The following is a 15000-nucleotide window of genomic DNA, read 5'->3' as shown; positions in this document are numbered from 1 at the left end:
GGAGGAGAGAGAGGCGCGTGCCGTGGAACCTCCCGGTGCTCTTCACCGCGAGGAAGATGTCCGTTAACCTCAACAGGGATGGAGTGATGACAACCCTTCTCTGTTCCAAAGCCCTCAACGTGTCTCTCCTTCTCTGTATCTCCGCTTGTAAGCCACCAACAGTCTGGTTCATAGTAGAGACAGCGGCGGGTTGTCGAGGAAACCTGACCGGCTTTGGTGACTCCTTTGCCGCGGAGAGAGGCGTCTCTTGAATCGAGCGCAGTAAGTCTTCCCCGAACGGATTGTGAATAGAATTGAGTTTGTGGAGATTCCGCGTCCTTAGTTGAAAGTCCACGATTAAAACGATGAAGAACATTAATATAAAAACAGGGAGTGCCTGAAGCATCCTCCTTCTGTGCATGATGAACTGAGATTGTAGGCTATTTCATTTGAAGAGCGATAGAAAGTGTCTGTGATCAAGGGGGTATTATGTCTCGACCCGTTGAATACATCCACAACTTCCTTCTGTAGTGTATTCTGATCTAATTTAGTGATCATCCTCCAATGACAAGCGCCTTCCGTTGACAAATCATTCTGACACTTGCCCCACGTATTTTATATGGGCTATAAATTCATTTTTGTTATGACAATTTTAAGTTTAAAAAAGTTTGGCCACTCATTGTGACCTTAATAAATATGAAATGATCCACATCGAAGTTGTAAAGTGTATTCTCAAACTGATATGCATTTTTCTGGCAACTTCCCATCAAAACTTTTATAACGGTCTCTCTCACCAACTGTCGACTTTTCTATGAACCATTTTCTTTCATGAGTTTGACATTTTTGTCTTATGTGAGTCTGTCTGGTCTCGTAGCTACACAACGGTCCTCCTACCTGTCACTTCTCTCTCGGGTTTCAGCGCCAGCGGAAGGGAGGAGATATGTGTCATTCGTTCCCTCATCACTGCAATCACTCCGCCTCTTCCCTTCGGTAAAGGCATTGTGCGTAATTTGAATGACAAATTAACAGTAGAGAGGACACATTAAATCCCGTTGGGATTTAGTAAGGTTTTTATTGTTTAAATCCACATACCAATTTTAACATTGTATTTGTAACAGAAAGTAACATAACGTTTGATGAATAATAACGTTTTAGTGACACTTCCTCGAGTCAGTGCACATCTGCCAGAGCCTCCATCCATAGGCTATGACTCACCATTTTAAAGAATCCCCCCCAAAACTACATTGTAAAATAGAAAAGACAATTCCTGACAGCTTTTGAAACTGATGAGACACTACCGGTCAGACAAGCAATAGGGTGGGCTATTTTCTGAATGAGAACATTCATTGTAAAAACCCATCTAATCTTCACTTTCTCTCTCTTTCTCTCTCACTCTCTTTCTCTCCAGGGAGAGAATCTCATACCAGAGATGAGTTCTTGCTTGTGGCACAAAAGCCTAGACTGTTTATGGGTTAATCCTCAACAGGTTCTGTCCATTTCTGACATGACTAGGAGCTTAACTGTTATTGGCAATGCCCAAATAATTCTCCCGGCGCCTCCCAAATGGCACCCTATTCCCTAGTGCGTTATTTTTGGCCAGGGTCATAGGGCTCTGGGCAAATGTAGTGCACTGTGTGGGGGATAGGATTCTATTTGTGACGGAGCCTTCATCTGTAGATGTGGGGGAAGGAAGCTGCAAGACAACTGCATAGCGTGCAGGGGCTTGATCTGAAGTATGACTAAATGAATAGTCCAGACTGATAAGGCCTTGGCAGAGGCTACAGGGGTTCGTTTACGCAGAGAGAGAGAGAAGCACATAGGCTAGTAGAGGTTAATGAATGTCATCACACCGGAGATGGATTTGATGAATTATCAATCATAATGCATGCCCATTGCCCACATCATGTTCCCCAAGCGTTGCCAATTAGAGCCGTAATTATGGTGTGCAGTAGGGCCTAATCGCTGCAGAGGCCACAGTCAATCAGAAAAGGCCTGTCACAGATGAAACTCGTCCTAATTGCGGTGGGAGGGAAGCGGGGGTTCTCAGAAGACTTGTGACTTGCCCCAGGCAAAACTCTGGACCTTTGGCTCCAAATCAGATTCCGCTTTAGGCTAATATTCAGTTTTACAGTCCTGTATGCAATATTTCTGCTTGTAGAGTATTCACACAACACTGTCTTTATCCCAGTAAGCATCACATTACTTTAGGCTCGTTCTTGTCTTTGCATACAGTATACAGGCTGTCCTCCCCTTTCAGGGACAGCGTTTGATAAAAGAGAGAAAGAGAAGTTTATAAAGAGAAAGAGGCTGATACAATTAATTCACCAGAGAATCAACAAGGGGACAAACGCACAACCTTCATCCGCACCTTTGTTTGTTTGTCCTTTCTCAGCCTTCTCTTCTTACCATCCATCCCTCCATCCCTCGCTTCACTCCTACTGACCAGCTGCCTTCCTTTCTCTCTCTCTCTCTCCCTCTCTCTCTCTTTCTCCTCCACCTCTACACCTCCCTCCCCCCATTCCCACATCCCCCGGTCTCTTTCTTTGTCCTCCATCCCCTCCCCTCCACCCAATCCCACATCCACCTGCTCAGTCCCCCAGGTAAACCCTAGACGTCCTGGGCACACCCCAGCTAGGCAAGGCCCAGGATCGGTTTACGGCCTAGCTGAAAAGGCCCTTTTAAAACAGCAAGTACATTGCTCTCCACTTTGAACAAAGACCCAGAGAGTCAAGGGAGCCTTTTAGCAGGGCTTTGTATCTCAGCCCCAATCTATACAGAGGACCAAGGATGCATCCCAAATGGCACCCTGTTACCTATAGGCCCCCTGGTAAAAAAGTAGTGCACTAAATAGAGAATAGGGTGCAATTTGGGATGCAAACCAGACAGGGGATTAGACTGTGTTCAAGTGTGGCTTTTTATTGGAGATACATAAAAGAGGTTTATCCTACAAGTCCTTTACTATAGAAATGAATAAATAACTCTTTATACGCTTTCAAATGTGGCAAAGGTGTCATTTATATGAATTAGACAATGCACCTACAGCACTGCAGGCTACAGAGTCACATTCACATCCCATACATGACAAATGGTCTGATACCCATGAAGCCAATTTCCAGTAATATGTAAATGTATAAGACTAAGCTATGGCTGGGCTCCGGTCCTATATAGCCATTTAGGTCAAGCCAGGCAATTCAAAGATCTGCACAAATTAACTGATGTGACTTTTACACAATCATTCAAATAACAAAAAGCTTCATTTCTTGTTTACGTGCAGTGCACCTTTGGGGCTAGTAGGTGTTGTAACGGCTGTCTTCCTCCTCCGTCGAGGAGGAGGAGTAGTAAGGATCGGAGGACCAATGCGCAGCGTGATACATACTAAAACAAAGACAAATCAAAGGAACTAAGGTCAGAACGTGACAGGTGTCATCAAATCCCTTCATCACTCAAGGGAGACATGGTCATCTGACCTTGAATACAGAGCAATGAGGCTGGGAAGAAGTCGAGCGCTAATTCCCTGTAGCATGGAGGGAACCACTCAGCAGGGGGTCCTTACCTGCAGAAGGAGGGTAGATAGAGTGTCCTTCTGTGGGAAAGAGAGAGCTAATTCCCTGTAGCATGGAGGGAACCACCCAGCAGGGGGTCCTTACCTCCAGAAGGAGGGTAGATAGAGTGTCCTTCTGTGGGAAAGAGAGAGCTAATTCCCTGTAGCATGGAGGGAACCACCCAGCAGGGGGTCCGTACCTCCAGAAGGAGGGTAGATAGAGTGTCCTTCTGTGGGAAAGAGAGAGCTAATTCCCTGTAGCATGGAGGGAACCACCCAGCAGGGGGTCCTTACCTCCAGAAGGAGGGTAGATAGAGTGTCCTTCTGTGGGAAAGAGAGAGCTAATTCCCTGTAGCATGGAGGGAACCACCCAGCAGGGGGTCCTTACCTCCAGAAGGAGGGTAGATAGAGTGTCCTTCTGTGGGAAAGAGAGAGCTAATTCCCTGTAGCATGGAGGGAACCACTCAGCAGGGGGTCCTTACCTCCAGAAGGAGGGTAGATAGAGTGTCCTTCTGTGGAAAAGAGAGAGCTAATTCCCTGTAGCATGGAGGGAACCACCCAGCAGGGGGTCCGTACCTCCAGAAGGAGGGTAGATAGAGTGTCCTTCTGTGGGAAAGAGAGAGCTAATTCCCTGTAGCATGGAGGGAACCACCCAGCAGGGGGTCCGTACCTCCAGAAGGAGGGTAGATAGAGTGTCCTTCTGTGGGAAAGAGAGAGCTAATTCCCTGTAGCATGGAGGGAACCACCCAGCAGGGGGTCCTTACCTCCAGAAGGAGGGTAGATAGAGTGTCCTTCTGTGGGAAAGAGAGAGCTAATTCCCTGTAGCATGGAGGGAACCACCCAGCAGGGGGTCCGTACCTCCAGAAGGAGGGTAGATAGAGTGTCCTTCTGTGGGAAAGAGAGAGCTAATTCCCTGTAGCATGGAGGGAACCACCCAGCAGGGGGTCCTTACCTCCAGAAGGAGGGTAGATAGAGTGTCCTTCTGTGGGAAAGAGAGAGCTAATTCCCTGTAGCATGGAGGGAACCACCCAGCAGGGGGTCCTTACCTCCAGAAGGAGGGTAGATAGAGTGTCCTTCTGTGGGAAAGAGAGAGCTAATTCCCTGTAGCATGGAGGGAACCACTCAGCAGGGGGTCCTTACCTCCAGAAGGAGGGTAGATAGAGTGTCCTTCTGTGGAAAAGAGAGAGCTAATTCCCTGTAGCATGGAGGGAACCACCCAGCAGGGGGTCCGTACCTCCAGAAGGAGGGTAGATAGAGTGTCCTTCTGTGGGAAAGAGAGAGCTAATTCCCTGTAGCATGGAGGGAACCACCCAGCAGGGGGTCCTTACCTCCAGAAGGAGGGTAGATAGAGTGTCCTTCTGTGGGAAAGAGAGAGCTAATTCCCTGTAGCATGGAGGGAACCACTCAGCAGGGGGTCCTTACCTCCAGAAGGAGGGTAGATAGAGTGTCCTTCTGTGGAAAAGAGAGAGCTAATTCCCTGTAGCATGGAGGGAACCACCCAGCAGGGGGTCCTTACCTCCAGAAGGAGGGTAGATAGAGTGTCCTTCTGTGGGAAAGAGAGAGCTAATTCCCTGTAGCATGGAGGGAACCACTCAGCAGGGGGTCCTTACCTCCAGAAGGAGGGTAGATAGAGTGTCCTTCTGTGGGAAAGAGAGAGCTAATTCCCTGTAGCATGGAGGGAACCACCCAGCAGGGGGTCCTTACCTCCAGAAGGAGGGTAGATAGAGTGTCCTTCTGTGGGAAAGAGAGAGCTAATTCCCTGTAGCATGGAGGGAACCACTCAGCAGGGGGTCCTTACCTCCAGAAGGAGGGTAGATAGAGTGTCCTTCTGTGGAAAAGAGAGAGCTAATTCCCTGTAGCATGGAGGGAACCACTCAGCAGGGGGTCCTTACCTCCAGAAGGAGGGTAGATAGAGTGTCCTTCTGTGGAAAAGAGAGAGCTAATTCCCTGTAGCATGGAGGGAACCACTCAGCAGGGGGTCCTTACCTCCAGAAGGAGGGTAGATAGAGTGTCCTTCTGTGGGAAAGAGAGAGCTAATTCCCTGTAGCATGGAGGGAACCACCCAGCAGGGGGTCCTTACCTCCAGAAGGAGGGTAGATAGAGTGTCCTTCTGTGGGAAAGAGAGAGCTAATTCCCTGTAGCATGGAGGGAACCACCCAGCAGGGGGTCCTTACCTCCAGAAGGAGGGTAGATAGAGTGTCCTTCTGTGGAAAAGAGAGAGCTAATTCCCTGTAGCATGGAGGGAACCACCCAGCAGGGGGTCCGTACCTCCAGAAGGAGGGTAGATAGAGTGTCCTTCTGTGGGAAAGAGAGAGCTAATTCCCTGTAGCATGGAGGGAACCACCCAGCAGGGGGTCCGTACCTCCAGAAGGAGGGTAGATAGAGTGTCCTTCTGTGGGAAAGAGAGAGCTAATTCCCTGTAGCATGGAGGGAACCACTCAGCAGGGGGTCCGTACCTCCAGAAGGAGGGTAGATAGAGTGTCCTTCTGTGGGAAAGAGAGAGCTAATTCCCTGTAGCATGGAGGGAACCACCCAGCAGGGGGTCCGTACCTCCAGAAGGAGGGTAGATAGAGTGTCCTTCTGTGGGAAAGAGAGAGCTAATTCCCTGTAGCATGGAGGGAACCACTCAGCAGGGGGTCCTTACCTCCAGAAGGAGGGTAGATAGAGTGTCCTTCTGTGGGAAAGAGAGAGCTAATTCCCTGTAGCATGGAGGGAACCACCCAGCAGGGGGTCCGTACCTCCAGAAGGAGGGTAGATAGAGTGTCCTTCTGTGGGAAAGAGAGAGCTAATTCCCTGTAGCATGGAGGGAACCACTCAGCAGGGGGTCCTTACCTCCAGAAGGAGGGTAGATAGAGTGTCCTTCTGTGGGAAAGAGAGAGCTAATTCCCTGTAGCATGGAGGGAACCACCCAGCAGGGGGTCCGTACCTCCAGAAGGAGGGTAGATAGAGTGTCCTTCTGTGGGAAAGAGAGAGCTAATTCCCTGTAGCATGGAGGGAACCACCCAGCAGGGGGTCCTTACCTCCAGAAGGAGGGTAGATAGAGTGTCCTTCTGTGGGAAAGAGAGAGCTAATTCCCTGTAGCATGGAGGGAACCACCCAGCAGGGGGTCCTTACCTCCAGAAGGAGGGTAGATAGAGTGTCCTTCTGTGGGAAAGAGAGAGCTAATTCCCTGTAGCATGGAGGGAACCACCCAGCAGGGGGTCCTTACCTCCAGAAGGAGGGTAGATAGAGTGTCCTTCTGTGGGAAAGAGAGAGCTAATTCCCTGTAGCATGGAGGGAACCACCCAGCAGGGGGTCCTTACCTCCAGAAGGAGGGTAGATAGAGTGTCCTTCTGTGGGAAAGAGAGAGCTAATTCCCTGTAGCATGGAGGGAACCACCCAGCAGGGGGTCCTTACCTCCAGAAGGAGGGTAGATAGAGTGTCCTTCTGTGGGAAAGAGAGAGCTAATTCCCTGTAGCATGGAGGGAACCACCCAGCAGGGGGTCCTTACCTCCAGAAGGAGGGTAGATAGAGTGTCCTTCTGTGGGAAAGAGAGAGCTAATTCCCTGTAGCATGGAGGGAACCACCCAGCAGGGGGTCCGTACCTCCAGAAGGAGGGTAGATAGAGTGTCCTTCTGTGGGAAAGAGAGAGCTAATTCCCTGTAGCATGGAGGGAACCACCCAGCAGGGGGTCCTACCTCCAGAAGGAGGGTAGATAGAGTGTCCTTCTGTGGGAAAGAGAGAGCTAATTCCCTGTAGCATGGAGGGAACCACCCAGCAGGGGGGTCCTTACCTCCAGAAGGAGGGTAGATAGAGTGTCCTTCTGTGGGAAAGAGAGAGCTAATTCCCTGTAGCATGGAGGGAACCACCCAGCAGGGGGTCCGTACCTCCAGAAGGAGGGTAGATAGAGTGTCCTTCTGTGGGAAAGAGAGAGCTAATTCCCTGTAGCATGGAGGGAACCACCCAGCAGGGGGTCCGTACCTCCAGAAGGAGGGTAGATAGAGTGTCCTTCTGTGGGAAAGAGAGAGCTAATTCCCTGTAGCATGGAGGGAACCACCCAGCAGGGGGTCCTTACCTCCAGAAGGAGGGTAGATAGAGTGTCCTTCTGTGGGAAAGAGAGAGCTAATTCCCTGTAGCATGGAGGGAACCACCCAGCAGGGGGGTCCTTACCTCCAGAAGGAGGGTAGATAGAGTGTCCTTCTGTGGGAAAGAGAGAGCTAATTCCCTGTAGCATGGAGGGAACCACCCAGCAGGGGGTCCTTACCTCCAGAAGGAGGGTAGATAGAGTGTCCTTCTGTGGGAAAGAGAGAGCTAATTCCCTGTAGCATGGAGGGAACCACCCAGCAGGGGGTCCTTACCTCCAGAAGGAGGGTAGATAGAGTGTCCTTCTGTGGGAAAGAGAGAGCTAATTCCCTGTAGCATGGAGGGAACCACTCAGCAGGGGGGTCCTTACCTCCAGAAGGAGGGTAGATAGAGTGTCCTTCTGTGGGAAAGAGAGAGCTAATTCCCTGTAGCATGGAGGGAACCACTCAGCAGGGGGGTCCTTACCTCCAGAAGGAGGGTAGATAGAGTGTCCTTCTGTGGAAAAGAGAGAGCTAATTCCCTGTAGCATGGAGGGAACCACTCAGCAGGGGGTCCTTACCTCCAGAAGGAGGGTAGATAGAGTGTCCTTCTGTGGGAAAGAGAGAGCTAATTCCCTGTAGCATGGAGGGAACCACCCAGCAGGGGGGTCCTTACCTCCAGAAGGAGGGTAGATAGTGTCCTTCTGTGGGAAAGAGAGAGCTAATTCCCTGTAGCATGGAGGGAACCACCCAGCAGGGGGGTCCTTACCTCCAGAAGGAGGGTAGATAGAGTGTCCTTCTGTGGGAAAGAGAGAGCTAATTCCCTGTAGCATGGAGGGAACCACCCAGCAGGGGGGTCCTTACCTCCAGAAGGAGGGTAGATAGAGTGTCCTTCTGTGGGAAAGAGAGAGCTAATTCCCTGTAGCATGGAGGGAACCACTCAGCAGGGGGTCCTTACCTCCAGAAGGAGGGTAGATAGTGTCCTTCTGTGGGAAAGAGAGAGCTAATTCCCTGTAGCATGGAGGGAACCACTCAGCAGGGGGTCCTTACCTCCAGAAGGAGGGTAGATAGTGTCCTTCTGTGGGAAAGAGAGAGCTAATTCCCTGTAGCATGGAGGGAACCACCCAGCAGGGGGGTCCTTACCTCCAGAAGGAGGGTAGATAGTGTCCTTCTGTGGGAAAGAGAGAGCTAATTCCCTGTAGCATGGAGGGAACCACCCAGCAGGGGGGTCCTTACCTCCAGAAGGAGGGTAGATAGAGTGTCCTTCTGTGGGAAAGAGAGAGCTAATTCCCTGTAGCATGGAGGGAACCACCCAGCAGGGGGGTCCTTACCTCCAGAAGGAGGGTAGATAGAGTGTCCTTCTGTGGGAAAGAGAGAGCTAAGCGATGGGGGAGGGGGGGTCAGGTCACCTCCAACCCTCCATCTGAACACACATACACACACACACTTACTATCTTGTCCGTCACATGATCCTCCAACGTTATGTGTGTATGTAGGTGTGTGTATCACATTACATTAAGGTAAGACCACATGCCTGAACAGGTGACATATGTGACTGGATTCCTGAACAGGTGACCTATATGATTGGATACCTGAACAGGTGACCTACAGTGCCCCTTGAACTTTGCGAGCTTTTGCCACATTTCAGGCTTCAAACATAAAGATATAAAACTGTATTTTTTTGTGAAGAATCAACAACAAGTGGGACACAATCATGAAGTGGAACGACATTTATTGGATATTTCAAACTTTAACAAATCAAAAACTGAAAAATTGGGCGTGCAAAATTATTCAGCCCCCTTAAGTTAATACTTTGTAGCGCCACCTTTTGCTGCGATTACAGCTGTAAGTCGCTTGGGGTATGTCTCTATCAGTTTTGCACATCGAGAGACTGAAATTTTTTCCCATTCCTCCTTGCAAAACAGCTCAAGCTCAGTGAGGTTGGATGGAGAGCATTTGTGAACAGCAGTTTTCAGTTCTTTCCACAGATTCTCGATTGGATTCAGGTCTGGACTTTGACTTGGCCATTCTAACACCTGGATATGTTTATTTTTGAACCATTCCATTGTAGATTTTGCTTTATGTTTTGGATCATTGTCTTGTTGGAAGACAAATCTCCGTCCGTGTCTCAGGTCTTTTGCAGACTCCATCAGGTTTTCTTCCAGAATGGTCCTGTATTTGGCTCCATCCATCTTCCCATCAATTTTAACCATCTTCCCTGTCCCTGCTGAAGAAAAGCAGGCCCAAACCATGATGCTGCCTATATGCCTACCTATATGATTGGATACCTGAACAGGTAACCTACATGACTGGATACCTGAACAAGTGACCTACATGACTGGGTACCTGAACAGGTGACCTATATGACTGGGTACCTGAACAGGTGACCTATATGACTGGGTACCTGAACAGGTGACCTATATGACTGGGTACCTGAACAGGTGACCTATATGACTGGGTACCTGAACAGGTGACCTATATGACTGGGTACCTGAACAGGTGACCTATATGACTGGGTACCTGAACAGGTGACCTACATGACTGGGTACCTGAACAGGTGACCTATATGACTGGGTACCTGAACAGGTGACCTATATGACTGGGTACCTGAACAGGTGACCTATATGACTGGGTACCTGAACAGGTGACCTATATGACTGGGTACCTGAACAAGTGACCTATATGACTGGGTACCTGAACAGGTGACCTATATGATTGGATACCTGCACAGGTGACCTATATGACTGGGTACCTGAACAGGTGACCTATATGACTGGGTACCTGAACAGGTGACCTATATGACTGGATACCTGCACAGGTGACCTATATGACTGGGTACCTGAACAAGTGACCTATATGACTGGATACCTGAACAGGTAACCTATATGACTGAGTTAGAGTCTAGTGGATTTCCAGTTCAAAGTAGCTGCTCCTTGACAGCTGGGGGTAAAATAGGTTCACACACACAGTAATAAGTGACTGACAAGTCTCTTCTCTTACAGTAATCTGAATCGACAGCACTTGGTTCACGTGAATTTAATTACAATTCAAGTTAAATTGCCGAATAGTAATTGACTCGTTCTTGTGTAATTCGGTGTCTTTCCGAGATCTTACAGAAGATGGCAGTATAGTACAATAATTTAGAAAAAAAAGAGAGTCAGCGAGAAAGAGAAAGTGTGTGCATCTGTGTGTGCATGTGTGTTTGAGAGAGAGAGAGAGAGAGAGAGGGAGGGAGAGAGAGAGAGAGAGAGAGAGAGGGAGAGAGAGAGAGAGAGAGAGAGTTTTGCGAGACACTCTCGGGAATCAAGATACACTTGGGCTCAATACAATCATTCATTCTACTATAAATGAGACACACCCTTACTCACACACTCACATACAAGGCACACTTGTATCTAGTGTGAGCATGTCTGTTTCTAAACCAATCGAATCGACCGATCCTGCTGGTTGACAGCCTATCCCCTGGGGTGTCTTTGACATGTCCACTTGATGACATGGTTCTTAGATCAATAACCAATAACATGCCAATCACCAATCAACCCTCCGGTTAGAAAAACACTCAACAGTGACTAAAACCACATGAATGGATGGATCTACAATCATCCCTTCGTCCTTCCATCCCTCCGTTCCTGATGAGAAGTGAATTGAAAGAGGAGAGATGTGGAAGGACTTGAATAATGGACAGTGCTTGGCCAACTCTGTTCGAGGTTTAGAATTCCCATGTCCACTGGAAGTTCAAAAAGTCATAGCCACAATGACATCATACATGTAGTCTATTGCTCAACCAGCAACAGCTACAAAATGACTCGCCTATTTGGGCAAACAGGTTGCCATTTCCTTTTTCATTCAACCCCCTTCCATAAAAGGGCAGACCTGGGACGCCGGTGCACCTGCAACAGGCCATGAGGTGTCAGAAGGTGAGTGCCGATCGCCACCGCAGTGGGGCCCCGGTGTTCGCACCGGGGAACAGGGTCTGGCTCTCGACCCGAAACCTTCCCTTCCGCCTACCTTGTCTGAAGCTGGGCCCGCGGTTTTAGGGACCATTTAAAGTCCCGAGGAGACTGAACGAGGGTTGCTACAGGTTACAGCTTCCCCCCGATTACCGCATTAACCCCTCATTCCATGTGTCTCTTCGGGGGGTTCCTCCGCCCCCTCTGGACATCGAGGGGGCCCCGGCGTATGCTGTTCGAGCCATACTGGTCCTGAGGCGTCGGACGAGGGGCCTTCAGTACCTCATGGAGTGGGAGGGGTACGGTCCAGGAGATGCTGGGTGCCGGTGGAGGACGTTTTGGACCCTTCGTTGCTACTGGAGTTCCACTGTCTCCAACCAGATCGCCCTGCGCCTCGTCCTCCAGGTCGTCTCCGAGGTCGGTGTCGGCGCGCAGCTGGAGCCGCGCGTCGAGGGGGGGGTACTGTCACGGTTTCTATTCCCCAATTACATGTTCATTATTTAACCCTCTGTTTCCCCATGGTTTTTGTGTGTGATTGTTTAAGGATCTGGGTGTAGCTGGTGCAGAGGAGTCAGGCACAGGAGAGCAGAGATGAGTAACACAAGAAACTTTACTCAACATTTCCAAATACATGAAGTAATACCAAGCCCACAAACATCGGACTGAACTTACAATAAAACAATCACTCACAAAAACCATGGGGAAAACAGAGGGTTAAATAATGAACATGTAATTGGGGAATTGAAACCAGGTGTGTAAAACAAATACAAAACAAATGGAAAGTGAAAAGTGGATCACGATGGCTAGACGGCCGGTGACGTCGACCACCGAACGTCGCCCGAACAAGAAGAGGGACCGACTTCGGCGGAAGTTGTGACAACCGTAGAGTTACAACAGGACAATGCAACTGTACAAAGGTTCACTGAAGAAGTCTACTCTCATTAACCCGTAAACTAAAAATTGACACAGTGACTTCACTTATAAAATCTAATCTAATTCTTAGAAAACGTCCTCGGTCACCTTCCCTCACTCTCATTTTCCTATTGACCACAATTGGTTTCAGCTGTTTTCCCCCTTATCAACCGTTTTCCGATAACGTTTTTTTAAATGGCTCAACAAGAGTACAAGCTTCTCGGTGAGCAGTTGTTTACGTATAAAGGCCAGGTGTTTCCTGTGGCTGACGCGTATGAATTAAACACGGAATATATCGACAGCCTGGAACACTTTGAGATCAAGGACAGTGATGTTTTCCTTGTCACTTTCCCCAAATCAGGTAAGTAAACGATTGAAAAGTCTTACTTTCACACAGACAGTAGCTACAGAGGTATAATAAAACAGGACTGGTGCTTGAACAGCTATTACAAATTGAGTAGGTTGTAATTAAATCATGAATAAGCCAACGTTCTCAGTAAACACATTAACAGCTGGTTTTCAGCATTCTCATAGGGAAGATGTATGGCACTTACACAAATGATGATTGGCTGAAATAAATTGACAATAAGAAGATTGTGGGAGCTGTGTTGATTGACTTCAGTGCAGCTTTTGACTTTATCAGTCATAGTCGGCTGCTGAAAAACATGTGTTATGGCTTTACATCCCCTGCTTTATAGTGGTTCGAGAGTTACCTGTCTAACAGAACACAGAGGGTGTTCTTTAATGGAAGCCTCTCCAACACGATCCAGGTAGAGTCGGGCATTCCCCGCAAGACATGCCACCAGGGGTCTCTTCACAGTCTCCAAGTCTACAACAGACTCTGGGAAAGGCACAGTACTACATAGAGCCATGAATACATGAACTACACCTTATGGGACAACTCGGACTGTGAAGAGAGACACACACAGGCACACACACACGCATATGCACACACACGCTAACACGCACTCTACACACAAGTATATTGTGATGTTGATATATTGTGGTATTATAAATGTTGCAGTGTAGATATGTAGTGGTAGAGTAGTGGTGTAATAATGTGTTTGTTGTATTATGTAGTTTTTTTTTAATTTTTTTAATTGGGATGTAAATGCCTTAATCTTGTTTGGACCCCAGGAAGAGTAGCTGCTACCAAGACAGCAGCTAATGGGGATCCTTAATACATACAACAACAACACAATATAATAATATAACTACTTGTGGTAGGCTATTTCATCTCAAGCATCTTCACTCACTCACTCACTCGTACAGCAAGCTTTACAAGGAGATTTGGAGAAAAACCAAAGTCATGTTGGTCTGTTCAACTAGGAAAAGGCCAAAACAGCATGGGATACAATTAAGTATGGGAGGAGTACAAATTGAAGAAGTGGCAGAAACCAAACTACTGGGAGTGCAGCGAGACAACTGCTTATCATGGTCGTCTCAAACAACTAATCTATGTCAAAAAAAATATTAAAACAGCATGCATAATCAGAAGGATAGCTAAATATTTACCAGGGGAAATCCTTCAGCAAATAACACAGGCATTGGTTGAGAGTCAGGTGAACTATTGTTCGGTGGTCTGGGGAAATGCATCATCTAGTGAAGTCAGGAGGCTGTAGAATGCACAGAATAAAGCAGCAAGGATTGTTTTAAGGCGGAGATACGGTTCTTCTGTTGCAGTCATGCGCAGTGTTCTTGGTTGGTCATCAATCGACAAGATAGTGTAAAAAAAATGCTTATTTTATTTTATAATATACATCATTTAAAACGGCCAAGTTCTATTCACAACAGTATTCAGTTGGTAAGAGACAGACATTCCGTAAATACTAGGAATAGATTGTCCACCATCTATGTGTTATCCAGACAGAAAAAATAAATGGGCAAAAGAACATTTTGATTTAGAGCAATAAAGAAATGGAATAAATTAACTGAGCAAACTAGAAACCTTTCAATATATAAGTTTAAACATTATTTTAAAACAATTTAAATATAGTATTTAGAAATGTTGTGGGACTATAGTAGATGAGGAATCAATATTTTTTTAGATTGAGTATTATGTTAGTGTATTATGTATGTTTGTAATAATGTGTTATATGTGAAAGTGTGTTTGTATTATAAATTGTATTTTAATTTTAATGTTAAGGACTCTTGGAAGATTAGTCCAAATGGGGACTAAAAGAGATCCTAATAAAATCAAATCTCTCTCTCACTCTCTCCTTCTCTCTCCCTCTCTATCTCTCTCTCTCACTCTCTCCTTCTCTCTCCCTCTCTATCTCTCTCTCTCACTCTCTCCTTCTCTCTCCCTCTCTATCTCTCTCTCTCTCTCACTCTCTCCTTCTCTCTCCCTCTCTATCTCTCTCTCTCACTCTCTCCTTCTCTCTCCCTCTCTATCTCTCTCTCTCACTCTCTCCTTCTCTCTCCCTCTCTCTCTCTCTCTCACTCTCTCCTTCTCTATCTCTCTCTCTCCCTCTCTCCTCTCTCCCTCTCTCCTTCTCTCTCCCTCTATCTCTCTCTCTCTTTCTTTCTTCCTCTCTCATTCTCGCTCTCTCCCCTTTCTCTCTATATCTCTCTATCT

The 15000-nt window shown here is 47.6% G+C and overlaps 2 protein-coding genes across 3 annotated transcripts in view; one reads left to right on the top strand and one right to left on the bottom strand.

Moving 5' to 3' along the window:
* Positions 1–906, bottom strand: part of LOC135535850 (beta-1,3-N-acetylglucosaminyltransferase manic fringe-like) — a 20269-nt gene extending 19363 nt beyond the window's left edge. The window contains exon 1 of the mRNA XM_064962269.1: positions 1–906. This exon is cut by the window's left edge and continues 32 nt beyond it. Coding sequence (XP_064818341.1) covers positions 1–400 — 400 coding nt within the window. The 5' untranslated portion in view covers positions 401–906.
* LOC135535851 (amine sulfotransferase-like) overlaps positions 174–15000 on the top strand; it is a 23439-nt gene continuing 8612 nt past the window's right edge. Inside the window, exon 1 of one of the 2 annotated variants that reach the window (XM_064962270.1) lies at positions 174–261. Coding sequence is in view for 1 of the 2 variants with exons in the window: in XM_064962271.1 (XP_064818343.1) it covers positions 12618–12783 (166 nt within the window). In the remaining variant the exon portion in view is untranslated. Of the gene's footprint in view, positions 262–12523; positions 12784–15000 lie in introns of those variants that run through there. The other variant, XM_064962271.1, reaches the window with a different exon arrangement.

Source organism: Oncorhynchus masou, unplaced genomic scaffold (assembly GCF_036934945.1).
Source record: "Oncorhynchus masou masou isolate Uvic2021 unplaced genomic scaffold, UVic_Omas_1.1 unplaced_scaffold_521, whole genome shotgun sequence".
NCBI lineage: Eukaryota > Metazoa > Chordata > Actinopteri > Salmoniformes > Salmonidae > Oncorhynchus > Oncorhynchus masou.
This window is presented reverse-complemented; position numbering and strand designations above follow the sequence as displayed.